This window comes from Lipophrys pholis (genome assembly GCF_963383615.2).
Source record: "Lipophrys pholis genome assembly, chromosome: 10".
In the NCBI taxonomy this organism is placed as follows: Eukaryota; Metazoa; Chordata; class Actinopteri; order Blenniiformes; family Blenniidae; genus Lipophrys; species Lipophrys pholis.
The window spans coordinates 28,221,233-28,247,549 of NC_137640.1; the positions used below are offsets into that span (position 1 = coordinate 28,221,233).

Consider the following 26,317-nt stretch of genomic DNA (forward strand, 5'->3'; position numbering starts at 1 on the left):
CAGTTTTGACTTTAATCAAAGTAACTTTGCTGCTGCTGCATCTTTTATTGGTTTAACAACAGATTTTAACCTGCAGAATGATTGAGGTGTTGAAGGGGGGAGATCCTGACTGGATTCTCCAGAGAGCAGATCAAGGTGAGTGAAACAAACTGTGCTGTTAGTGGTTCTATTCTCTAGAGAGAATATATGTTCTCTCTTTGCTCTTTGGACAGACCCTCGACTCCATCAGATCATCATGGAAGCTCTGAAGCCAGACAGAATGAACCTCTGGAAGAGACAGTCAGCATCACCTGCCCTCAAGCAGCACCTCAAACTGAGGAAGCTGCTTTCAGTGACCAGCAGGTAAGAAAACATCTCATCACTACCTCTCCAAAACACAAAGACATATGATGAAGTTTTTCTCCCTCTTCAATCCTCTTGGCTCTGGACCTTATAAATACTCTCTGAGCTTTAGTCAGATAAAATCTACCTGGATGTACCTTCCGGTGTACTTGCGCTTCCTAGAACTGAACATGATCCATGAAGCCACTGACGTCATTTTGCCTTTTAAATATAGCGGCGTATGGGCGCCGCTATTATTTGATACCGCACTGGCGGGTTTTCTGTAGAAGTACGGTCGCGGTGGAGACTGTGTGTACTCCTGACTCCCACCGACAGTGGTGCTGTGGTAGTGAGTCGGAACAAAATGGCGGCCATCGCAAGGAAGCGACAATATTGTCGGCCATCTTGGTTTTCCCAACTGGTCCGATTTGCGTCATTTCAAGATGGCGGCGACCACGAACGAGTATGGCAGCACCGCAACACTGCCATTTTGGATTTGCGCACGGGCATCTCTTTGATAATTCCCACAAACTCATTATTTGTTTTCAAGAAATAGAAAGTAACCAAATTTCAACCTGAGGCCGATTGTAAACCTGCTGACCACTAAGGTAAAATGAACCTGTAGTGACAGTGGGGATTTGTCCTTGTTGTGTCAAAACAGCCACTGCAGTTTCAACTCTCGACCAGCACGGAATTTAAAAAATATTTCAATTCAACTTTATAAATGAAGCGCTGAATACAAGTTATTTCAGAGCACTTTTACAGAGAAAACTCGACAAATCCACATGAGCAAGTAGAAGCAAATGTGGAAAGGAAAACCCTCCATCTTTTCATAGAAAAAAAAAATATATATTTTGTAAAACAATATAAAAATAGGAAACTTGAAATATTTCCAGTAAAAACAAAAAGACAATGTACAAACACGATCAAACCAATAAACATCGGTTTCATTTGAGGAGAAGTTGTTCTTCTCAGCTGCCTTCAGACAGAAATGTCATAATAATTTTTTCTTGGCACTAAACAACCCTGAAACTGATTTAACGTGTGAGGCAGTATGGCAGTACACCGTGTTGGAAGGTGTTTCTCACATCTTCTTTACATATTTCCTTACTCACTTACATACATTAGTTTAATTTCTTCAACCGATTAGGTTCAAATCTTCAGAAAGATGCGGATCTATCTTACAAAGCTTATCAATAAAGCACAAACAAGCGCGGTTTCCCTTCTGTATAACCATGTCAAGCACCTCTCGAGCCTTGGCAAGTCTGGGTTTCGTACAGACAGACTCCTTTTCTGGATCATTGATATACTCTTTGTCCAAGAGTTCGTCGAGCAGCTGGTTTAAATTCTCGTCACTCACTGCCTTCACAATATGTCCTCTAATTGAGCGAAGCTTCTTCTTTGGATGTAGATTTGAAAAAATCTCTTCGCTTTGAATTGCATCTGAGAAACAAGCAGAAGAAAAGTCTTGTTAGATAGCTTTGAAACAACCTTATATACCAGTTCAGATAGAACGCAGAATTTGTGCGACTGACTAAGCTCAAGGTTGACATGCAGATACAGAGATATGAGATCCTCTTTCAGGAGCAGTTTTCATCAAACCACACAGAAGTTCTCTGTATGGTGGTTTTCAACGTTTCAATGATGCACATAGTGCTTTTAGTTTAGTTCCAAGTGTGTCATTCCATGCAGTGATCCGACTTCCAGAAAAGAGATGAGCTGCGGCATGTGACAGGATTACTCAGCGTGAGCATAGTGCTCTTGTGTCAGAAGTGAAACTAGAAATGCCTCAAAGAAACTGCTCTGCTGGTACTGTGGGTATTTCTGTGAAAATGTGCTCCGAAGCTACATATGCAGGTACAAAATGTGTAGTTGGCTGTGTTGTTTTTCTCTGGTCAGCCGAAGGTGGATTACCAGTTAACGAGACGTCATGCTCCCACACAGTCTTACTCCTTTCCTCGTCTTGGACCGTTATGCTTACTTCTTCTGCGTTTGGCGGGAGCCAGACCTGAAATGATGGGTGGTAGTTTGGTCCGCACTCCGTGTCAAATTCCACATCCTAAAAACCAACAACACAATGTTAGCAACATTTTCCAAAATAAATAAGTATAACCTCTTTATTAAAAATAATAACTTTATTTGTGTAGCACTTTTTTAAACATCGTCACAAAGTGCTTTTACATTAAAACCACAATAAAAAAACAATAACAAAATACAGAGATCAGAAGGAAAAGAGCAAACACAAAATAATTTCAGTTTAAGACAAGATCTAAAACAGGGTAACGAGTTTGCGTGTCGGCGCTCCTCTGGCCGGGCGTTCCAGAGCCGAGGAGCCTGTACAGCAAAGACCGTCACCCTTAGCAATGAGCCTAGTTTTTAGAACCATTAGTAGACCCCTGCCAGAGGATCTCAGACGACAGTCTGGCTCATACAGAGTTAGCAGATCTCTGATACAAGGAGGGGCCAGATCATTTAAGGCTTTAAAAACAAGTAGTAAAATTTTAAAATCTATTCTAAAACTGACAGGCAGCCAGTCAGGCATAATGCGGCATAATGTGTCTTTCCTCAGGCCCCTGCAGACTAGAACCCATAAGAACAGGAAAAGTTTGGTTGTGACGTCAGCCAGCAGGAGAGTTCATACCCGGAAAAGAAGCTGCCTCACACCAGGCCACGCCCCCAACATCGGGCCACGCCCCCTCGCACAGGCCCAGCCACACTTCTGTGAAGTGGCGGTTTAACTTTCGAACTGCACATCTTATCCATCCATCCATTTTCTTCCGCTTATCCGTTTCCAGGTCGCGGGGGAGTCAGTCTGAGCACCGTCACCCAGATCACATTGCACCTGATTAAGAACCTTCCTGCAGGTGGTGAGCCCACAGGAAGGTGGTGCCCGGCATGGGACATGAACCCTCTACCCTGAGATTGTGAGTCTCATGCTCTACCAACTGAGCTAGCCGGGGGATCTCTGCACAACTTATGTCTCTCTTAAAATGTTTTCAGAAATACAGAACTTTTTCAGTAAAAAATAAGAAAGTTTGTGTCCGAGCCGCCATGTTGGTCTGGCTTTGAGTGATGCGTTCAGGTGCATCATGTAACTCCAACCACCAACATGTTAGCGAGTCTCGCGACTCACAAAGTAGCGAGGTTACATGCTAAACAGGATTAAAATATGACTGGTAGTCATTAGCAAGCTGGAAAATGCATGTGCAGCACATGGCAGTGCGGCACTGACATACATCGGCCTGGACGGTTGGAACAGCAGAACTTTCTCCTTGTTCTTATGGAGGATGAATCAGCCTTCAGCCCTACAGGTTTTTTTTCTCCAGCTTCACTTTTGATTCCGGTCATATACTGGGAATGTGGTCCTGGACCACACCCTGTTCACAACAGTCGGCACTAGAACCAACAAGTCATTAAAGGCCAGGCTTGTTTAATAGGATTTTCCTTTAAGGAAAAGTGAAAGAAACAACAGAAGGCGCTGGATGTCAATGCCAATGTCTTCAAGACGGAAGGATTTTGAGATCGGTAAACCGGCAGCAGCAATGTGGCTCCTGCATCAAACTGGAGACTAGAAGAGGAAACATTTATCAAGCTCCAGATACTGTTATATATATATATATATATATATATACAGTCAAGCTCTTCTTTTACATTCACCGACAGAAACAGCCGGTCATGTCAATATGTCGTCTTTGGCCACTTCGTGCGATGTCTATCACACAGCAGAGTGACATGTTTAGCTAAGGGGGGGGACACACAGGAGCTTCCTGTGATTCAGGGTTCCTCTCGTCACTTATCAGGCACAATCAACTGAGATGACCCAGAGTTTGTCCTCGGACCCTGGACAGGACACTAAACCAGCTGGAGCAGAGGTCTCCAACTTGAGGATCACACAGGGTTCCTACAGGTTTCTACAAGTTTACAACTTTAGAGTGGCAGGCCTTTCATTGCATCTTTAACTGGTTTCACTTTTGTAGCCTTCTTTAATGGTCCATCTGGTAACATTTTATTAAATTCTATACTCAATCAATCAATCAAACTTTATGGTCATAGTACAAGTCCAATGAAATTTTATGTGAAGCTTGGAGAAAAGAGAAAAGAGGTGAGAAGAGGAGCAAAAAGGCAGATTTCAGACTGTGCTCTAAGGGAGTACTACAACTCTGCTGGCGCACATGCCTCATATCAATTTTTAAATCCACATGCAGCTGAGCAGAAAGAAATTGAATATTAACCGAAGGTTGGATTTTGAGGGCCTTCGGACAGCAAAGAGTGTAACTCTGCTCTTGGATGAGTTTACAGTTGGAAGGTGCCTGGATGTACTCGGCCTTCAGTTGCTGTGCCATCACCTGGAGAGAAAACAAAGGTTCAAGTGAGGAAGTGAAGTTTTGATATAAAAAAATCAAACTAAAAAAGAAACCCTGAGCCAAAGTTATGGAGTCCCATGTATGCATCGAAGCATATCTGCTTACCATTAACACAACAACCTGTTGGAAGATTTTTTTCATCAAGACTAATTGAGGGTTCGTCGAACAATAGTTTCGTCATCTTTCATATGAATCAATGTTTTCTTTTGTTATACAAATTCCATAATTGCTATAAATAATTAAATTAACGTATATCTGGCTCACAGGCCCATCTCCTGTATTATTTCATGACAAATATCCAATAACTCTCAATGCAATACAAGCAAATCATCAAAATACAAATCAGCTGGTGATGTTAACAGACCTGCAGCAGGCAGGCAGACAATCATGCAAGACTTTAATCTTCAGTTCTCATGATATGAAGTCATGACATGTGGAGTCTGACTCTCAGGAATCTACCCGAGCGATCTATCCAAATCAACTGTTTAGTATATCTTATGAGACTGATATCACTAGGGATGGGAATTGATAAGATTTTTCCGATTCCGATTCCATTTTCAATTCTGTTTAACGATTCAATTCTTTATCGATTCTCTTATCGATGTTTATTTATTTATTTCTATTATTATTATTAAAAAGGAGAATTAACAGGTAGATTACTAGGGGTGGGAATTGATAAGATTTGATCAATTCTTCTAACAATTCCTGAGTATTGTTTTGAGGGGAAAAGGGTAGTTTTACAGTCTTCTGCACCAAAAGGAACAATTTAATTTTTTCCTTAGATGAAACTTGAATTATAATTTTTCCCTTAAAAAAGAACTGTCAAATGTGTAGTTGCCTTCATTGGATGGCCCCCTGGAATTTACACTTTTTCAAATTTTGTGCTGTTGACAAGTTAACCCTCTCTGGGAGGCGGAGCCTGGAGAGGAATGAGGAAGTGACGTAGCAGTAGGAACTCGTTCTCTCGGTCTGCAGGGAATGCTGAGTTTTCATATTGTGTTGTTGCTTTTTGTGAAGGGGTTTTCAACACTAAATGATCTAATACATAGACATAAAGTAGTAGACCTTTACTAGATTGTGTATGTCTACACAGTAGACATACTCTAGTAGAGCGTTTAATACTGTGACAACTCGGGGCTCACACATATAGTGAAGATCTACTAGCATATGTCTACGCTGTCGGCTCATTGGAGCAGACATTCACTACACGGGACAGATTGACAGCAGAGTTAATTTATTAAAAGTCCCTCATTAGTAGGAGAGAACCCGGAGAGAACATGAAAACTCCACACAGAAAGGCTCCTGCCGGGATTTGCACCGAGACCTTTTTTATCTTGGACCTTGTGGTTGTGAGGCGAGAGGCTGTGGACTCTGGATTCAGGACGTGGTGAGTGAACATGTATTAACGGATCATATTATTTTGTCGTGTATCGTCTCCCACTTTAGACCTTCTTCCTCCATCTTTTCTCCTGGTTGAAGGAGGTTCTGCGTCGCAGAGTGTGACGTCATGCAACGTACCACAACGCGACTTCACGTCGTGCTGGGAAATGAATCGTTAAGAAGAATCGAACACATATAAGGTGTACGATTCCGATGGAATTGATCAATTGGAACCGGTTCTAAGTCAGAACCGGTTTTCGATTCTCATCCCTAGATATCACTGAATTGGCTGTCATTTCCTGTTAAACAGGTGGTGCTCCCGAGGTACCTGATACAGATCAGATTACATTTTTATTAAAATCAATAACTGTCTTTGATAATTATCAATCGTTATCGATAGCCAAACCCAACATAAATGATGTTCTTTATGAGATAAGAAATCCCGACATCACTGGTGCCCTGTGTTCAGAGTACACAACACTGCTGTAGGTTTAGACTGCTGGGAGGCTGTTACTGCACCGAGCCTCTTTCCTTTCTCACTGTCCCTGCTTCACTGTCACCAACATTTGTCTCTCTCTGCTTGTGACCCTTTGGTACCTCAATGTGGCCCTGAGAGCCGCAACAGGATCTGACAGAAGCATCTTTCTTCGGTGGTCCATGTCTTTTTGTTTTTATTTTCCAAAGTGTAAAAATTTTGAAATGCAAAGTGCATTAGAGGTTTAACAGGAGCGTGGTTTCTCCAGCAGCAGAACCTTGAATGATCTTGCCTGGTGCCTTAAATACATTCCACTCATTTGGATCAAACCATTAAAAACTCCATGGGTAATAAAAGGTAACATTAGTATCATAAAAGTAAGTCAAAATCGTACAATTAAAAACCATAACCAAAGAAAAGAAACCATATATTAACAAATAAACCTCAAAACAAACACTTAAACTAAATCCTAAACTACACTAAAACTCCATGCAGCACCCTAACATGCTCCTCCTGTTGGTTCAGCCCGGAACCACTTTAAAGGGGTCTGTTCCCTGGGGGAATCTTTTGCCGAGACACCGCCCTGAACACAAGATGAGAACTTGAGTTAAAAACTTTCAACTCACACCTTAAAGGGCTCAAATTATGCAAAGTTCACTTTCTAATAGTTTTCCAACAGTAACAATCGTCCCCATGGAATGACGTCCCAGAAGTGAAGACAGTCTGTCCTCTCTCTCCCTGGCTTGTTTCAACTTTTAAAAAGTGTATTGCTCCAACCAGCCAATCAGAAATCAAACCCTATATAGTGTCATCGGGGGTTTAGCCAATCCGAATCAAGGTAGGCCCTCCCTTTGACTCCTCCCACAATTAGACAGCTCTGCTCTGGCACATGGCACCACAAGAGGAAGTACTTCCTCCTCTTCCTAAGATGGGCATGTGTGGGCGGAGCCAGTCCAGCTCACACAGACACAGCAGATTGTGAATGCAGCTCCTATGATCCAATATTCAAATGGAGGAAAATCAAGGAAAAGCTGCATTTGGGGCAATAAACTTTAACTACAATGTTGTGGACCAACGAGACCATGTGAAAAAGGTGAAACGTTGTACAATACGACCTTTTAAAATATTCAGCACGTACGCATCAACACCTACAGGACTCGGCTACTCTCATATACACATATATTACACCACGCTCAATAATAATAATTGTCTTGTTGCCTTCACAGGGGCCGTCTGACAGGTAACACCCTCGGAGGACCCATGTCAACAACAAAAGCTTCATTAAAAACTTCTAAAGTGACCACCGTGTGCAGTCTCTGTGTGTTCAAGTGCTTTGTGAATATCTAAAGTGCTGCCAGTGATCACGTGCGGAACAAACTGGCTGTTTGTTACACTGCTCATCATCTGATATCGCCTTGTGTGTAACTCTGTCCCTGTTCTTTCCCGTTTCTCTCCTTCAGTCCCCCAACTCCAACGACAACAGCAGAAAGTTTCCACCTCTGAGCCTGGTTCTGTAGGTTTCCTCTTGATAAAAGTGTTTGTTCACTTTTCTTTTTTTAATGCTTGCTCATTTGGAATTGTTGGTTTTTCTCTGTGAAAGTGCCTTGGAATGGCTGTGTTGTATTTGTTGCTATAAAAATGAAATCAAACTGAATTGATTAAATCCAGCCGAAACACTTACATCTCCCAGAAGGATATTGCTTGGCAGCAGAAATACATTGAGGATTTTCTTCCGCGCCTTTGGATTTGGTGGTCGGTGGAACAGTAAAACCTGGCTCCGAACTGGTTTCCTCTTCCATTTATTCCACAGGTTCTGGAAACACTCAACCAGACCAAAAAGCGATAGATGAGGGACTCTGACAATCACATGAGTGTCTGTGACCTTCCATGGCCTGATGACTTCAAAGTTGTCTTCAGTCTTGTGAACACAGTTGAGCTCAAGACTGGGAGCTGTAAAAACACAGAAATCCTCACTAAGAGCAGGATCAATACAATATCATTCAGATCAAGATAATTAAATCAATCATAAACAATCAAAGTTAAACTTAAAGTGAAAACATGGCCTCCTGGTGGCTCCAGTAAGAACCCCTGTACCCAACTAATCAGGTCATGCAACTCATCAAATTCACTAGTAGGGAGTCTGTGAGAGATTATTAATTTATTCTTATTGGTATGTTTTTATCATTAAAAAAACATAAAATGAGAACACAATCTATCAAGGCCATAATAAATTTCCAATGCATGAAGACAATATTGAAAATCTGTGATAAAGGGTTGCATTAGTGCCTATGGCAATAATCGCTCACACACATACGGAACAAAAATATAAACACATCTTTCCTTTCTCTTTGTCTTTCCATCATCTTGTCTGTTTGAGAAACTTGTAGGCTTCTTTAATGTCCTCCTCACTACTTTTAGCAGTTTTCCACTTAAGGAACTTTCTTAGGGCTTAAGATGCTTTGTGAATTATGTTTATCTTAGTAAGAGAAAATTCTAAGAATAAATCTTAAATTTCGAGGAATTCTATATATATTAATTTTTTTAAAGAGTGACATCACGACTTCCATTTCCGGTCACGCCCTGCTTGGATGCCTAGTAAGGTGCTTCGCCCGAAATAAAGTTTAAATTGCCTTTTTAGCTCACTAAAAGTCACAGACCACCAAAGCACAGTGGTGATCGATTGCGACCATGAGTTCAAACCTGAGAACAGCAAAAAGGACACCCAAGCCGGTAAAAAGGAAGACCCGAAGGCGAGTCAAAAGCAGCTAACCCTGGAGGCTCGCCTGGCGAACACGGATGACGTCAATGAGTCGCCGATGCTAGCTGAACTCCGACAGTTCTGCAAGAATCCCGGAGACTCGAATTAACATAAGAGAGTCTCAAACGCGGATGGAGACATCAATGGGAGATATTGCCCAAAGAATTGACGATCTGGAGCAAAGAATGTCTACCGCAGAATCCCGAGTGAGTAATGTGGAAGACAGAGGCCTTCGGCAGGAAAGGGCATTAGCTTAATGGCTAAACAAAGATGCGAAGCTAACGGAGGGTCACGGTTATTGGCTCGGTTGGAGAAACAAGAATGCGAAAGAGTGGTGTCAAACCTATATAAATGTCTGCAGGAAAGTGTGGAGGGGGGCTCTCTGGAGACGAAGGGAAAGTGGGAACTGGAGATGAACAATGTGATTGAAGACCACATTTGGGAAATGGGCCGAAATTGACCAGCAGTCAAACGTGGAAGGAATTTGCATGAAAGTAAATACTAGATATTTTAAAACTCCTTTTATAATTTCAAAATTTGATACAAATACAACAAACCAATGCTGGAGACTCTGTGGTCAAGTTGGAGACCACACACACATTTTTGGGGATTGGGAAATTAGGGTTGAAATTTCAAAAATCTTACACACCTACATTGAAAGTGACCTGCTGACTTTTGTCTTTGGAGTGCTCCCCCCAGATTATTTAAATAAGTCAAACCTGTACTTATTTAGAATACTGGTGTTGGTGGCAGAAGGCCCCTTCATCCTCCATAAGAACAAGACGAAAGTTCGGCAGTGCGGGGTCCTGTCGAACAAAATGACGTAATTTCCTTCTTCCAGCTCCTTCTGGCCGAAGAAATTTGTTTGGGCTGTGCCAACCGCCCTGGCCGAACTATGTGGGAGCCGCACTGCCGAAACTTCTGCACTGCCGTGTGCTGCGCATGCATGTTCCAGTTCGCTCATGACTATCTGTCATATTTTAATCATATTTAGCTTGTAACAGCGCTACTGTACGAGCGCCGCAGCTCGTTAAAATGTCGGACACGCATGCGCAGCACAGAAGTTTCGGCAGTGTGGCACCCACATAGTTCGGCCAGGCGAAACAAATTTGATGTCATTTTGTTTGGCAGGACCCCACACTGCCGAACTTTCGTCTTCTTATGGAGTATAAAGAGGCCTTTAAGAAGATGATTGCAGTGGTTGAATCCGCTGCCCCCTACAGTCGGTCAGTGGAAGGAGAGACTCATTGAAGTGAAAATAACAGCAAGCCTCAATTTGACTATTGACTTATTCAAGAAAAGGTGGAACCCGGCTGTTGCCTGTTTTGGACTGACATAAATGTTTTGGACCCATAATACCAATGCCTGATTTTTGTACAAGTGTTCTGACCATGCTCCATCACTACAAGTATGATTACATTTTTTTTGGTTTAAATTTTTCTATTACCATTTATCTATTTGCCATTGGTTAAATGACTATCTGCTGAAGAGTTTGTTGTTTTGTTTATTTGTTTAAATGATACTGCACTACAGCTTTATAAATGTTGTAATATGAGTGAAGATAATTTGTAAAGCTTGAAATAAGATTAAACACTTTTGTTTAAAAAAAAAAAGTGACGTCACTCAGAGCTACTTTTAGCCTTAGGATGCTTTGTGAAAACGGGCACTGGTTTCAAAGTTGATCAGAAAAGAGTCCTGCACTAAAAGAAAAATCCTTACTTTTAATCAGCTACAATCAACTATTTTTATGACTTTTCCACATTACTCACCATCTTGTGTTTGACAATGAGGGAGGTGGAGCTCATACACTGCAGCTTTGTCAGAGCATTCAATGTTGAAAAGCGGCCCTGCAGCTCTCAAGCCAGCAGACTCCAGACGTTCCTGGTCCCACTGGACTACATTGTACAGCAGGTGGGTCTCCTGAGACACGACGAACTTCAGTCCAGTCTGATCACACACAAACTGACCAGGACCAGGACACTCCAGACTGTGGGACACAGAAGAGGTGATGACAAACAAATACCTCACCCGTTGACTCCAGTATGTATTCATTGAAGTTAACAGAGTCTATTTGAACTAATATAATTTTCATTTATGATGTGCAAAGCCTGAAACTGGTGTGGAAGGTACAGGGATGTTACAACTGAAGGTGATGGACTAACAGGACTTGGAAAGATGAGCTAAACTTAAAATCAGCCTTACTGTACATAATCAACAGCATGATGTGCTGATCATCCCTATGGGAGGACTACTAGTCCTACTTATTGAGTCCACATTGGACGGTCAGTTTAAGAGACAGCTGTCAAAGAGAAGAGCAGGATAAAACATTTAAGTGTCTTTCCAGTTTGTGATTTGGTTACCTGTAGAAAACCTTTGGAGACATGAACCACAGCTCAGTTCTGACATTCTGAAACACACAAAGACAGAAAATATTATTCAAACATTCAGAGATATGGTATATCCATCTTTGAAGCCAAAAGCTGTAATGATCCAGATGGAAATCAATAATGTCTAAAGTGATTCCAATGGATATAATAAGTCGATTGGTACAGGTGGCAGATGGGCTACAAATGATATTTCCGTGGTGATATTTGCATTTACCTCCAGATAGTGCGGCTCAGTCACGGCTTTTGGACACTCGAGCTGCTGCTGGCTCAACGACTCTGGATCATAGGGATCATCGCTTCCCAGCCTACCCCGATTTATGTCCTCATCGTCTGTGCTTGCTGGAGAGGATAAATAGAGTAATCAGACTGAAAAGCAAACTCACCCTCTCACTCTTGACTGGAACAGTGATTTTGTCCATTTAAGCTTAACTTCCAGCCTTCACCACTTTTCTTTTTCTTTTTTATAATTTACAATTGTCACCCAATGGCAACTCCTTAAATACCAAGCAAAGTCAAGTTCAAAGCTAAATTTAAGTCAATACTACAACAAGGTGAAAAGTCAAACTAAACAATGTGTGTGCCACTGCTTCAAGGCTGCACCAGCTCAAGCTGCAGTTTGTTCATTTACCATCTATACCAACATTAAGTTGGGATGACGAGGAGCAGAAATGAAAATTGTCAGACGAGCGTAGCAAGCAGTGAACGTTAATATGAATTATATCCTCAGGTTTTCTTGCCAACCAATCAGTTGGCAATAAAGTAGAATAAAAAAACCTTAATGAAATGCCTCACATATTAACTACATGTAGAATTATGTCCTTGGTTGTAATTTCTGCTGAATGGGTTTTTACAATCAGTTTCAATACTGTCGATGCTGCTGAAGAGTTGTTAATGCCTCACAGTCAAGAAGAAGCATGGCAGCGGCAGCATCATGCTCTGCAGTCGATATTTCAGGAGCAGATATTCTCACTTTGTAAAGAACAGAGGTCCTTATAGAAGATCACTATTCTGCCTCAAGAAGCTTGAGGAAGAAGGACACACCAAAAAACAGCCATCTCAATACCCACTTAAGAATACAGTAAAGTGTGTTTGCTTGTAATTAGTTTGTGTGCTATTCTACAATCGAGATCTAAATACTTTGGTGTGGAGTGATTTCAGTTTTTTTTTTTTAAATTACAAGAAAATGCATACAAAATGTTGATTTTCACTTGAAGTTACTGATAGAAAATAAACTTTAATTTCGTCACACAATGCTTTAGGGTGCAAAGGGAAAACTAAGGGGGAACAGTCAAAGCAGAATACTTCACAAGGGCTGAAAAGTCCCAATCTAAACTTCTGAACAAGCACACACCATCACATTCCTGATGTATGCCAGATGCAAGTCCTCGTTCTCCGTGATCAAATCTGTAGGAGAGACCAAAAAGAACAGTTATTAGTATCGTCTGGTTTCATAGATAGATTTGTGTGTCACCTGCATAACAATGGAATTTAATGGAGTATTTCCTAATAATATTTCCTACAAGAAGCATGTATCAAGTAAAAAGTATAGGACCTAAGACAGAACCCTGTGGAACTCCATGTTTAACTTCAGTCTGGACTGAAGAGTCATCGTGAACATGGACGAAGTGGAACCTGTCTGGTAAATATGATTGGAACCAATTTAGTGCTGTACCTTTAAGCCCGATGATGTGTTCTAGCCTCTGTAATAGGATGTTCTGATCAATAGTGTCAATGCAGCTCTGAGGTCTAACAGGACCAGAACAGAGACCAGTCCTTTGTCTGAGGCCATGAGAAGATCATTAGTAACTTTGACCACAGCATCTCTGTGCTATGATGAATCTAAAACCTGACTGGAAAGACTCATACAGGTCATTTTGTTTAAATGGTAATATACCTGACTTGCAACCACTTTTTCTAGGATTTTAGAAATAAAAGGAAGGTTGGATATCGGCCTGTAACTTGCTAAGACACCTGGGTCAAGGTTGGGTTTTTTAAGATGTTTAACAACAGCAACCTTAAAGGCTTGTGGTACATATCCTGTTATTAGAGATAGGTTGATCTGTTCTATTATTGATGTACTAATCACAGGGAAAATGTCTTTAAACAGTTTAGTGGGGATTAGATCTAGTAGGCCAGTTGTTGGCATTGGGCAGTGAGTCTTTAATTTGATCCCTAATAGTTAGAATTTTGTCAAAAGAAGTTTACAAAGTCATTACTGTCATATAGTCAGTCTGGCTTTAGAACTGAAGAGAAATCTAGGATAGTTTGGGTTTTCTTCTATCGAGGAGGAGTTATAGGCCTTTCGAGTTATCCAATCAGCATAGGGAGACTTCAAATATTCAGACTTTATACGATTTCCCTCTGCTACTGCCAATAATTCGGTACCACCAGGTAGCATACAGTATATACGTTTACCGGGACATCCCAATATATTTACTGTATCAGATTATTTCAAAAGAGCAAGGTCCTTAGCTCTTCTCGTGAATTTCAGTAGCAAACAGACAGATGGGAACATGCTTTGCAACTGGAAATAAAAAGCTTTACTGAATGTCTGATGGTCCAGACTCATCATTTTCTTTGAAGTGGATTCCACCGGGTGCTGGAGGCTGTCCATCCTCCCCTTTCTGCACAAGATCACTCAGCTTACGCTTGTTACGCAAGTGAAGAGGTGAACCATCGTTATCGAAGATCCTACACACACACACACACACACACACACACACACACACACACACACACACACACACACACACACACACACACACACACACACACACACACACACACACACACACACACACACACACACACACACACACACACACACACACACACACACACACACACACACACACACACACACACACACACACCATTCCACAGATTTGAGAGAGTAGAAATTGCTGTTGAGGAAGCCATGATAAAGATTTTAAAGAGACACTTTTATTGCTATTATTATTTAGATCCCACAGTTGACAAAGCATGTCCGAGCACAAAGCATTCACTGATGTCAATAAAAGAGCCCAACATTTTATCTTGCCTACAACATTTCTAATTTCCTTTCGACTGACCTCAGAGTGTGCAGTTCATAGCACATATTCTTCACAAAGTCCGTCACTTCTGAGCCCTGCAGGTAATTTTCTCTGAGGTCCAGATATCCCAGATGAGATGGGTTAGACGTTAAAGCTGAGACCAGAAAGCTGTCATCTAAAATGTTGCATTTATTGAGGCTGCAGTCACAGGACAGAAAGAAAATTACATTATTATTGCACACAAGGTAGTAATAGTCCATACCCAGAACGCTGATCTGTTGTAAATACAGACGAGAGCAGCCTACCTCAGTTTCTCCAGTCGACAGTGGGAACTCTTTAGTCCAACACACAAAAGCTTCAAGCCGAAATCTTTCAGCTTGTTTTTGCTGAGGTCCAGATCTCTCAGGTGGGAAAAGGTGGATTTCAAAACTTTGGCCACAAAAAGACAGCTTTCATGTGTGGCCTGGCACTTTGCCAACCTGCACAAAAAGATAACAATTAACAAGGGGGGAGGGGCACTGCTTATTTCAATTTACAAATGAGGTTTCAGAAAGAAGAACCAGATCTCTTACTTTACAGTCTCCAGTGAAGAGCGTGGATCATCCAGGAAACCAAACAACTTCCTCACTCCTACGTCCTTCAGATTGTTGTTACTCAGGTCCAAGTATTTCAGACGAGAGGGATTGGACTGCAGAGCTGTGACCAGCGTATCACAGCTGTCCTCTGACAGACTGCAGCACCTCAGGCTGAATGAAACAAAATGTACATCGTTCAACTCCATCTGATCAACTCTAATGTCCAGCAGGTGCAGCTGACAATGCAGGTGTTTCAGTTCCAGACGCAGAAAAACAGAGAGCCAGAGTCTTTCAGATGCAAAAGAGTGTGAAGTCAAATCAAAAACATGTAATGTCTACAGCTGATTGTGTCTGACGTCATCAATTAAACTTCACCCCAAACCTGTTAACATCCAACCTGCAGTGAAACGGACAAAAACTAAAACATAGAAATAAATGAAACACCAAAAAAGTGAAAAACTGCTCTGCTTTCTTAAGGCCCACATGACCGAAGCCTCAAATATAACATCTAAAAAAATGGATGGTGGTGTAAAAGATTTTTCCAAAGGAAATCCTTTTTTTTTAGCAGTGATAGACAGTTTGGTTTTTAAAAATGTGTGATGAAAAAAATATGTTCAGGTAAATGAACAGCAGGGAGAAAAACATAATTTAATGTAATTCCAAATACTGTAACTGTATTTGAACCCAAACTTAAGAACTTCTACTCGTGCTGTGAAAGAGTGACAACGGTGAACATGACCCTGTGGTCACGACCCTATTGCTGCCATAAAAGCCCAAATGAACTCATATTGTTCATGAAACAGTAAAAGGGTTTATTGACACTTCATTAGGAATAAATAGTTGGTTCATGAGATTAGCAGTTCATCCTATGATCATCCACATTATTTACAGTTTCAACATTTTTGTGTTTGAGGTTATAAACATGTTGTGTTTCCAGTTGAAATGTCATAATTACTAATAAGAAATAGCTGTTCGTTCAGAACAGCTGACTAGTGCATTGTACTGCTGCCGTTTGTGTTCTTTCTGTTCAGGTTGACAGAATATTGGCTCAGTTGGACGCTCAACGATCAGGCCACGAGAAAATCAAGTTTGTCTTTGTTGTGAGATCTGGACACAAACTCAAAAGTGTATTCTTATATGTACATGTAGCAGGACAGTTGTGTATTCATGAGATGGTTGTACCTCAAACTCTCCAGTATGCACCGTGGACTCTTAAGGAATTCCTCAAGACATTTCACTCCTGTATCTTTCAAGACATTCTCACTCAGGTCGAGAGTTTTTAGATAGGAGGGGTTGCTCTGCAGAGCTGAACCCAGGAAGGAGCAACCAGTTGCTGTTATTTCACATTCAAGAAGCCTGTAATTACAAAAGAAATATTGCATGAGGAATGTTCTAAATAAAAGTTGAATGAGCTGTGAACGTGTCCACTGACCACAGAGCCTCCAGCTTGCAGTTGGAACTCCCCAGTCCACCGGACAGTCGCGACATTCCCGAAGACTCCAGATAATTCCCGCTGAGGTCAAGCTCTCTGAGGCGGGACGGGTCTGAGTTCAAAGCCGTGGCCACAACGCTGCAGTGAACGTCTGTCAGTTCACTGCCTGAAAGTCTGTGTTAAACAGAGCAACATCAGATTTTTTTACTTTCAAGGTCAGAGGTGGGCCCTCAAGGTCCAACAGGTCCACAATCATTCATGTCTGCAACATTTTCCATTTCCGACTGAATCTGAGGAATGTGTCAATATGAAGCTATACAGAAAGTTGTTTTAGTTGTTAGTGATGCAGCAGTGAAGTGTCCCACTGCACTTATCCAACATCCACTACCAAAGCTAACCATTACCTGAACCTGAACCATATATTACCATTGTAAGGCTGTAGAATACTACTATTATACAAGTATTCTCAATTCTAATAAAAAAATAAAATGTTCAAAGAAATGCACAGGTCAAAGAAGCCGGCAGAATTACAGTCATATAGAGATGGTGTCATGATTTATATGTGGATGTCAAATCAATCTTGGCTATAAATGCAATTAATGAGGGACGTCAGTTTTACAATAAATTTCAACATCATTAAATTTTGCCCTAAACTGTAGTTACTGTTTCTGGATAACGAGAGGGATCCTAAAAGCTGAGCCTCTTTTTTTTTTTTTTTTTTAAGAAAGATTAACTTTTTTTTTTCTTTTTTAAAACAATTCTGAAAGTGACTCCCATCGACTACAAGCGCACCCACCGAGCGTTTCTGCAGTTCCTCACAGCAGGAATCAGCCGGTGTTTCCCTTCTATGGATGTTCTGTATGTCTTCAGGTTTAACTCATCCAGGACCTCCTCTGACATCAGCAGCATGTAGGCCACTGCTGAACAGTGGATCGCACTGAGTCTCTCCCCCGATCGGTTCTCCGACTTCAGGAACTCTTGGACCTTCTCAAGTATTGAGAAGTCGTTCATCTCCAGCAAGCAGTGGAAGATGTTGATGCTTCTGTCGGGATTGTCATCATTGATGTTCATGTTCTTCAAGTTCTTGAGAACTCTCTGGATGACCTCTGGGCTGTGATCCGTCCGACCCAGCAGGCCCCCCAACAGTCTTTGGTTGGACTCCAGACAGAGGCCATGAAGGAAGCGAACAAGAAGATCCAGATGACCATTTTTAGCCTGAAGAGATTTCTCCAAGGCTTTCTTCAGAAAACTGTCCAGAGTTAATTGGTGGTATTCATTTTCATCTTCATCACCATCTTCATCGCCGTTACTGTCATCACGATAATCTTCGTCACTGTCGTCGCCGCCATCTTCGTCACTGTCGTCACTGCCATCTTCGTCACTGTTGTCACTGCCATCTTCGTCACTGTCATCACCGCCATCTTCGTCACCATCATATTCTTCACCGCCGTCTTTGTCATCATCGCCATCTTCTTCACCGTCGTCACTGCCATCTTTGTCATCGCCGTCATCTTCTTCACCATCATCTTCATCATCGTCACCGTCATCACTGTCATTATCATCAATGAAAGACTCATCATTGTGTTGGTCCAGGAAGTGTTTCAGGACCTTGGTGTTGTTGGTGGTGTAACAGTGGAACATGTAGACTGCAGCCAGAAACTCCTGGATGCTCAGATGAAGGAAGGAATAAACAGGCTTTTGGAATAACACGCACTCTCTCTTGAAGATCTGTGTACAAAGTCCAGATTGCACAAAAGCCTCATTCACATCCAGCCCAACCTGCTCCAGGTCCTCTTCATAGAACAAGATGTTTCCTTTCTCCAGATGTTCAAACGCCAGCCTACCCAGCTTCAGAAGAACGTCCTTGTTAGTCTTCATCAGCTCCTGTGGATTCGCCTCGGTTCCCTCAGCATACTTGAGACTCTTCTTTTTTATTTGAACAAACAAAAAACTTGAATACAGGTCAGTAGTTGTTTTGGGCAGCAGTTCTCCTGTCTGATCTGGACTCAACATGTGCTTCAAAACTGTAGCCGTGATCCAGCAGAAGATTGGGACTCTACACATGATGTGGAGACTGCTGAATTTCTTAATGTGCTGACATATTGTGACTGCCAGCCCTTCCTCAGGGAATCTCCTCCTAAAATACTCCTCTATCTGAGCATCAGTGAAGCCTTGTAGCTCTGTTACTCTGTCAACACGTGAGGGAGGAATCAGACTTGCTCCTACAGGTCGGGAAGTGATCCATATTCGAGCTGATGGGAGCAAATTCCCCTTGATGAGGTTTGTCAGCAGCACATTGACTGACGACTTCTGTGTGACATCGTTCACAACCTCAATACAGTTGAAATCCAGTGAAAGTCTGCTTTCATCCAGGCCGTCCAGGATGACCAACAGCTGACAGCACGACAGCTTCTCTGGCGCGACCCTCTGCAGTGTTGGATAGAAAGTATGAAGCAGTGTGACGAGACTGTGCTGCTCATGTTGGATCAGGTTCAGCTCCCTGAACGACAACGGAATCACCACATCGATATCCTGGTTCTTCAAACCTTTTGCCCAGTCAAGGGTGAACTTCTGCACCAAGAACGTTTTTCCGATGCCAGCGACGCCATTCGTGAGAACCACTGTGATGGGTTGGTTGTGTAAGTCTTTAAAGAGGTCATTGTGCTTCACTGGAGCCTGATGGAGGTTCCTCCTCATGAAAACTGTCTCAAGCTGCCCGACTTCATGTTGGGTATCAACTTCTTCTCTTGGCCCTTCGATGACATAGACTTCAGTGTAGATCCTGTCAGTGAGCGATCTACTCGTTTTATCTGCTCCTTCAATTACATAGCGATATCTTTGTCTCAGACTGTTCTTATGTTCATGTAAAACACTCAGCAGATGGTAATCATCTGAAAGACAAGAAACACATAAATATCATGAAACTATTTAAAAAAAATTTAAAAAATGGCATGTTGGCTTTACTCATCTAAATATGAACATATTCATGTAACGGAAGGATGAAAACTGAATCAGAACTGTTGAAATATTACCAACATACCAGATCCTGTTTGGGATTTTTTTCCACACTGGGGACAGACGAAGTGTCCTGATGAAGCAGACTGATTCTGGAGTAAGGTGAAGCACTCTGTGCAGAGCCAGTGTTGGCAGACAGTGGAGACAGGGTTCTTCAAGACGCCATGACACAAAGCACAGCACCGGAGCGACGCCTCCTCAGAAACACAACTCCTCTTCCCTCTGTTATGATGAGAACATTTCATTTTAAATTCAACACACATCCATAATTTAAAAATCTTCTAGGCCATTATTTTCAGAACGGTTCACAGACAAACTGCACTCTGAATGTTTTCGAAGAAGACTCCTTGTACATGCATCGTTTATTGAAATAAATGGCTTTAGAACAGGAGTGGGAAAACTACGGCCCGCAGGCCACATCCACCTTGTTGATCTTCTTAATCCAGCCCGTCGAAGATTGGTATAGAATCGCTCAAACCAAATAATCTAAATAATGACTGCATTCATTGGATATTATCCTGTAAAACCCGAGAAGGGTGTCTCTGCATACCCGGGGACAGCAGAGTAAGGTCCTGCACTGATTTCTTATAGCCACACCTACCGAGAAACCGCAGCAAGCGGAGCGGCAGAGTGATTATCCTTTTTCCAACAGTAAATCATGTACTTCAACTATTATGTATACTTTTTTTAAGGTAGATGGCACTGCCTTAAAAAACAGTGCAGGATGTCAGTCAGTGGGATTGCACTATGCCGGTCCACTTCCTGCGGTTTCCAAGTTGTGAAAAAGTTGTGGATGGTACCGAAAGAACCCGTGACCACTGGCTACAATTTTCCGCCACCTCTCCGTTGAGGTACCTAGCTCCGAGGAACAACGCAGCCATGTGCTGATTGGTAGTGACGATCGCCACTCTGAAGTTGCATGCAATATTTAAATATTTAATCGGCCGTAAACCCTAAGTTGTCGTTTAGATACACTACTTTGCGCTCACTGGTTGTTTTGTTAACTGGGTTTATTGAAACGTTGCCGCACGACACAACATGGCGGTCCTTCACCGATGTGCAGACGCTCCTCTCAGTAACAAGAGAGGAGATTCAGCAGACGCTGCTGAAGAGAAGGACTCCGACGGCCGCGGAGTTGTAAAGCCGGCCGCCGCTGGCCATTTCTGTGTTCTTCGCTTGACGCGTCCCAGCAACGTTCACAACCCCGCCTACATTTTAACCATACTTTCTGTGGTGGGACCGCACGACAGAGTTGAGTCTGGGTGCGCATTGCCGTACTGTACTGTACCCCCCCGCTCCGGCACGTACTGCGCAGTGGAACCACGGCTTTATTGTGCTAACCTAAAAATCCAATCTGTTCTGATCCAGCATCTTCAAATTAACTATCTCTTGTATAATTTCCTAATTATGTTTCCATATCAAAACAGAGAAATGAGAGCCCCGCCCTCACAAGTTATGTGAGAAAATCTTAATGTTCCCAATAATTACACAAATCTTCAATAATTTATCAGATTTGAAAGGTTTAAAATTAGGATTTAACCTTTAAAAAAAACTACAGAAAAAGCTGAACTATGAGAGTTTGTGTTTGTTGTCTTCCTGAGGCGCCATGTGGGATTTTCTTTACATGACCGTGCGCTTTTTATCTTCACAGCTCTGCCATCCAAATAGAGGAAGCCATACAAGTTAACTATTTGAACTATAGTCATAATAACAGTTCAGGAGTCATGTAACATGAAAACATGAAACATCATGGTCGGATTTGTTTTTAAGAGGCCAAAATCACTTTTCAAATGACCCCTTCTTTACCTTCCATACCACTTAAAATTCAGGACACTATCATAAACAGAAACACAATTTTACAGTATAACATTAATACTCATTCTCTGACAATGATAGCATAACAAACCACACCTGACACCATCAAGGTTGTGAGCATGTGACTTACTTTAAGGCTGAGCAGCCAGGTTCCTCACCAGGGTCTGGAGGTTTGTATGTGGACCTCCTACTGGATGATGGGAATCCAGGCTCTCCAACAAAATCCTCTTCCTCCATATCACTCATCTTCTGGTCCTCACTGAGTCTGGAGGATGACACACGTAATGTAATAATCAACATCAGGTTAGCTTCCTAATACATCAAAGGCGTGAAGCTCGGGCAACATGTTACCAACGTTATGGAGAATCAAGATAGCAACGTGATTTGAAATAAATACAAATGTGTAATCTTTGTGCACTGGACTTTGTTTGCTCTTTCCTTCACTCACAGCAGCTGTGCTTGGTTTAATTTTGTTTCAAGGTTTCAAGGAGGGCTTGACCCTTTTTTCATACCACAACTTTCTCTCACGAGAGTGCATGTGAGATTATTATAGCCATAGCATGATTGTAGGACAACTTCTCCACAAAACTGCAACGCTGGACAACTCGTCCACAGACAGCCCCCTCAGAGGACAACTTGTCTATGGATGAGATTTCAGAATTTTGGGGGAAAAAGATATCCCGTACAATGTACTTTTACATATTATTTATTTTACATGTTATTTCTAATTGATATTTTATATATTTTTTCATATATCTAGTATATGTCCATATATATTTAATATAGTATCACATGGCTTTGTTTCTCTTGAGAATTGCTCAAATTTAGCTTATCACACCTCCCTCACACCTCAGATGTGCTCAAAAAGCGCTTATCCATCACTTCTGTATATGAAGCTGGCCTGCCAGCTCATGTCATGTCAGTGGTCAGCCCCACATCTAGGCCTACTGTGTATATATACACATCTACTGTCATGTTCGGTAAAGACTGTTTCATAATGCAAAATATAGCTTGTGTTTTTTCAGTCAAATATACTTAATAGTCCTTCCAAATGTGTGGAATATACTTTGAAATCCTTCAAATCGATAACGCAGAAACAAAAGATTTAACGCAGAAACAAAAGCTATGACGTCTGTGGACGTCATAGCTTTGCTCTAGCATAGCCATAGCATAGCAGTCCTTTGCTCACATGAAGAATAAAAATTAAAAAGCATTTTAGAACCGTATATAAACATCCACGCCCCAGAGCAATCTAGCTCGGGGATTTCAAATGAAAAACAGGATCATTTGTAAATGACATGGGGTTTAAATATCATGCTTGTCCCGCGAGCGGCTAACCACTCAAGGTAAAAGGTGTGTTTACGCTTCCGTGTTCACGACAGCGCAGGAGCACAATGAAAACCTCTCGTTTTGAGAGCCTTGTGCTTCCGAAGAAGTTGTAAAGGTTTTGTAGACATGACAGTCCCAATATCTGACATTTCAGGAGTAAAAGTTCCTGGAATGATTTCCTCTGAATGAGATAACTTGACAGCAGAGAAAATTAAAAAAAAGCCCCGCAGGTTGAGATTGTAGGCAAGAAGCCAAAGTTACCCGTAATTTGCATTTATCTTGTACAAGACGTTGTTATCCTGTAATATCTATTCAGACAGTGAGCATATCGTTAGGATATGGAGTTATTACCTTCATGTCCTACGGGGCTTTGCAGGTTTTTGTATTTGGCGCCGCTCTGAGACGTCGGCTTCCGCTCCGCCGGGGTCTTCTTCTTCTTCTTCTTCTTCTTCTTTGGTAGACGAGACACAACACTGGCGTATTGTTGCCATCTGCTGGTTATTAGATAAATTCCATTGCGAGTCCTCTATATTTTATTGTACAGCCCCATGGATCTGAGATGGTCTAGAACACACGTGTCGAACTCCAGGCCTCGAGGGCCGCAGCCCTGCACGTTTTGCATGTCTCCCAGCTTCAACACAGCTGATTGCAATGAGCAGCTCGTTATCTGGCTTTGTGCTGAATGTGATGATGAACCATCAGGACATTCAGGGGAGGGAGACATTGAAAACGTGCAGGGCTGCGGCCCACGAGGATCTGAGTTTGACACCCCTGGTCTAGAAGTATTTTCACATTTGCCCACTCCCCCATGCTCGGTAATGAGGAAATACTGAAAACAGCAACTCCAGCGGCTCCGAGGTCTCTGTACAGAATCCTCCATTGATCCGAGTAACACTTGCACTTCAGGAGAACGTGCTTCGGTCTCTGGTTCTCGGTCTCTCACAGTTCCCACCCTTGTGTTTCCCTACCAAAGCCAGTCCACTTTTCAGTCTCAGTCGGGTAACTATAACTGCATTATGTCTTGAAGTTGAGGCATTTGAATGCTTTATTACTTTCCCCTCTGCCTGCGTCAAACTCCCCGCGGAAAATAAAACGAGCAGATCAAGGCTGTTTGTAATACATCCCGGCGTGTGCCGGAGGTATCGATGGTGGGCGGGAACTCGGTTACCTACTAAAGCAGAGGAGACTAGCAACTGGACCGCGGTCCAGGTCCGGACGTAAACCTCCATACGAACCCGGACCTACAGCCAAAACAGTGGGAGGTGAATATGAAACACGCCGGGCTGGTTGTGTTGTTTTCTGTTCTTCACAGCGGCGCTTCAGTGGAGAAAAAACGAGCAGACCGCATGTGACGTTTCACCGGACATGACATCACCCAGCCAATCAAATCAGAGCAGATATGCTCCGTTCGTTCATCTTGGGCGGAGCTCAACGTTGAGGTGGGCTGGGTTTGTGTGAGACGTTTGGACAGCGTGTCTCTGGAGTTATACCGAGTTTATCTAATTCCCATGCCTGAAAAGTGTTAAGAAGTAGATATTTTCTAACCCTACCCCTTCTCCAATGTACAGTAGTCATCATTTATAATCATCTTGCAACATAACAGAGTTGATCAGCAAACGTCACATTGATAAAAAGACAGGGCGAGTCTTCAGCCAGACATCCACTTGCATGCCAGCTCTGCCTGCAGCTTCTATCAGCCACCTTGTTGAGAACTTCAGCTCTAAAGTTATAAACATCCCTGATACCATAGCTCCAGTCAGAGCTAAAGTAGTGTGTGATAGGAGAAAAGCTCCATGGAGGAATAATAGACTGGTTAAGGCCCAAAAAAGAGAGCGCAGGTGGACAAAATCTAAGCTCCACGTTTATTATGACATCTACAAAGAAACGCTTTGCATGTATGACGTAGAATTAAAAAGGGCCAGGCAATCTTTCTTCACTGAGGTCATCAATAAACATAGTAATAATGCTGGTACTTTGTTGAGTGTCGTGGACAGACTGATGAATCCCTCGCCATCAGTCCCTCCTGAACTGTTATCTGATGCATCTTGTAATGATTTTCAAACTATTTCACCCATAAAATGACCCAGATCAGACTGAGAGTCAGTCAGTGGAGCTCAGGCATTACGACTGGAACACCTCAACCTCCACACAAAGATGTTTTGTCTAAAGCACTGTGAATTGCCTTGTGTTTGAATGGTGCTCTATGAATATATCTGCATTGCCTGTGTTAAAATACATAGTTTTGTCTATGTAGTTATCAAGCTCCAGATACTGTTACCTTTTTTTGTTTTTTTGAGGGGGGGTGGGGGTAATTGCATGGATTAAAAAATAAATAAATAAAAAAAATATATATTTTTTTTCTTTCTTTTCTTTGTAAAGCACTGTGAATTGTGTTTGAATGGTGCTCTATAAATATATCTGCCTTGCCTTGCTTTGCCTGTGTTAAGATATATAGTTTTGTCTATGTTGTTATCCAGCTCCAGATACTGGTAACGTTTTTTATATTAAATTATTTTGAGGGGTGAGGGGGTAATTGCATGTATAAAAAAAAAAATATATATATATATATTATATATATATATATATATATATATATATATATATATATAATATATATATATATTTTTTTTTATAATATATATAAAACAGTATCTGGAGCTTGATAACTGTAAGCTTCTTGCATAGGTCCATCACTCCAGAGGTGCTACTTTGAGATTCAAATCAATGAGATGGATGTGTTTCTCAATAATACAGCTTTACATTACATTCTTTTCCATGCTCTTTTCCATTTTAGATTTTTTTTACTGTTGGCATTGTTTGCACACAGAAGACGTCCACGGACAACAGATAAAAATCACCTTGTACAGGGGAAACATGTTTTCTGAGCGGCAATAAACTTGAAGCATCTAATTGTAAAGTTTCTTTAATGAGACTAAACATGAGCCTCTGTCATCAGCTATTATCTGCAACCTCAGTCATATCAGACTCGCCTGGAAAAAAGCTGTTTATTAGCAGCAGAGAAGATTTTTTTTTTAATGTCATGGACTCAGCTCTGCTGTTCATCCCACAAATGTGTTCTCTTTGTGATTACTTTTGTTGTTTATAAGAAAATCAATTAGTGTCTTGCATAAAATGTAGGTGCAAAATGATAATTTTGTTGAACCCATTTGCACAAAGGTAAGACAGAGTGATGATCAATCCCTGCAGTCTGGTGAGAACTGAATTGACAGAGAATACTTTACATATTGATGCAGGTTTTATTACACACGATTACAAAGAAAACAAAACGTACGTAATAGAAAAAAACACGTTTATTTGAAATGTGTGGACGAGAAAAACGTGTATTAAAATAATACAGGGTTGTATGGCGACAAAAGTCCAAAGTTTCCTGAACCCACAGAAGTGTGTGTGTGTGTGTGTGTGTGTGTGTGTGT

At 41.7% G+C, this 26,317-nt stretch overlaps 1 protein-coding gene across 1 annotated transcript; it reads right to left on the reverse strand.

The window, feature by feature from the left end:
- On the reverse strand, window positions 1-23,329 carry LOC308116014 (NACHT, LRR and PYD domains-containing protein 12-like). The gene is made up of 18 exons (XM_080473964.1): window positions 23,235-23,329; window positions 21,685-21,819; window positions 19,765-19,961; window positions 17,521-19,615; window positions 16,725-16,898; window positions 16,475-16,648; window positions 15,290-15,463; window positions 15,023-15,196; window positions 14,757-14,915; window positions 14,230-14,376; window positions 13,037-13,089; window positions 11,900-12,024; window positions 11,659-11,705; window positions 11,068-11,285; window positions 8,222-8,490; window positions 4,554-4,667; window positions 2,236-2,380; window positions 1-1,764 (listed from the first exon to the last, which is right to left on the reverse strand). Exons 2-18 carry the CDS (start codon window positions 21,798-21,800, stop codon window positions 1,460-1,462), a joined length of 4,686 nt encoding a protein of 1,561 aa, XP_080330090.1. The 5' UTR covers window positions 21,801-21,819; window positions 23,235-23,329; the 3' UTR covers window positions 1-1,459.
- Window positions 23,330-26,317: the final 2,988 nt, after the last annotated feature.

Excerpts from the sequence above, each read along its gene's own strand:
- LOC308116014 (XM_080473964.1), bottom strand. The coding sequence starts at position 21,800 with ATGAGTGATATGGAGGAAGAGGATTTTGTTGGAGAGCCTGGATTCCCA. Across the intron at positions 14,916-15,022 it reads TGTCGACTGGAGAAACTGAG|CCTCAATAAATGCAACATTT; the intron begins GTAGGCTGCTCT and ends CTGTGACTGCAG. Across the intron at positions 14,377-14,756 it reads TATGAACTGCACACTCTGAG|GATCTTCGATAACGATGGTT; the intron begins GTCAGTCGAAAG and ends GTGTGTGTGTAG.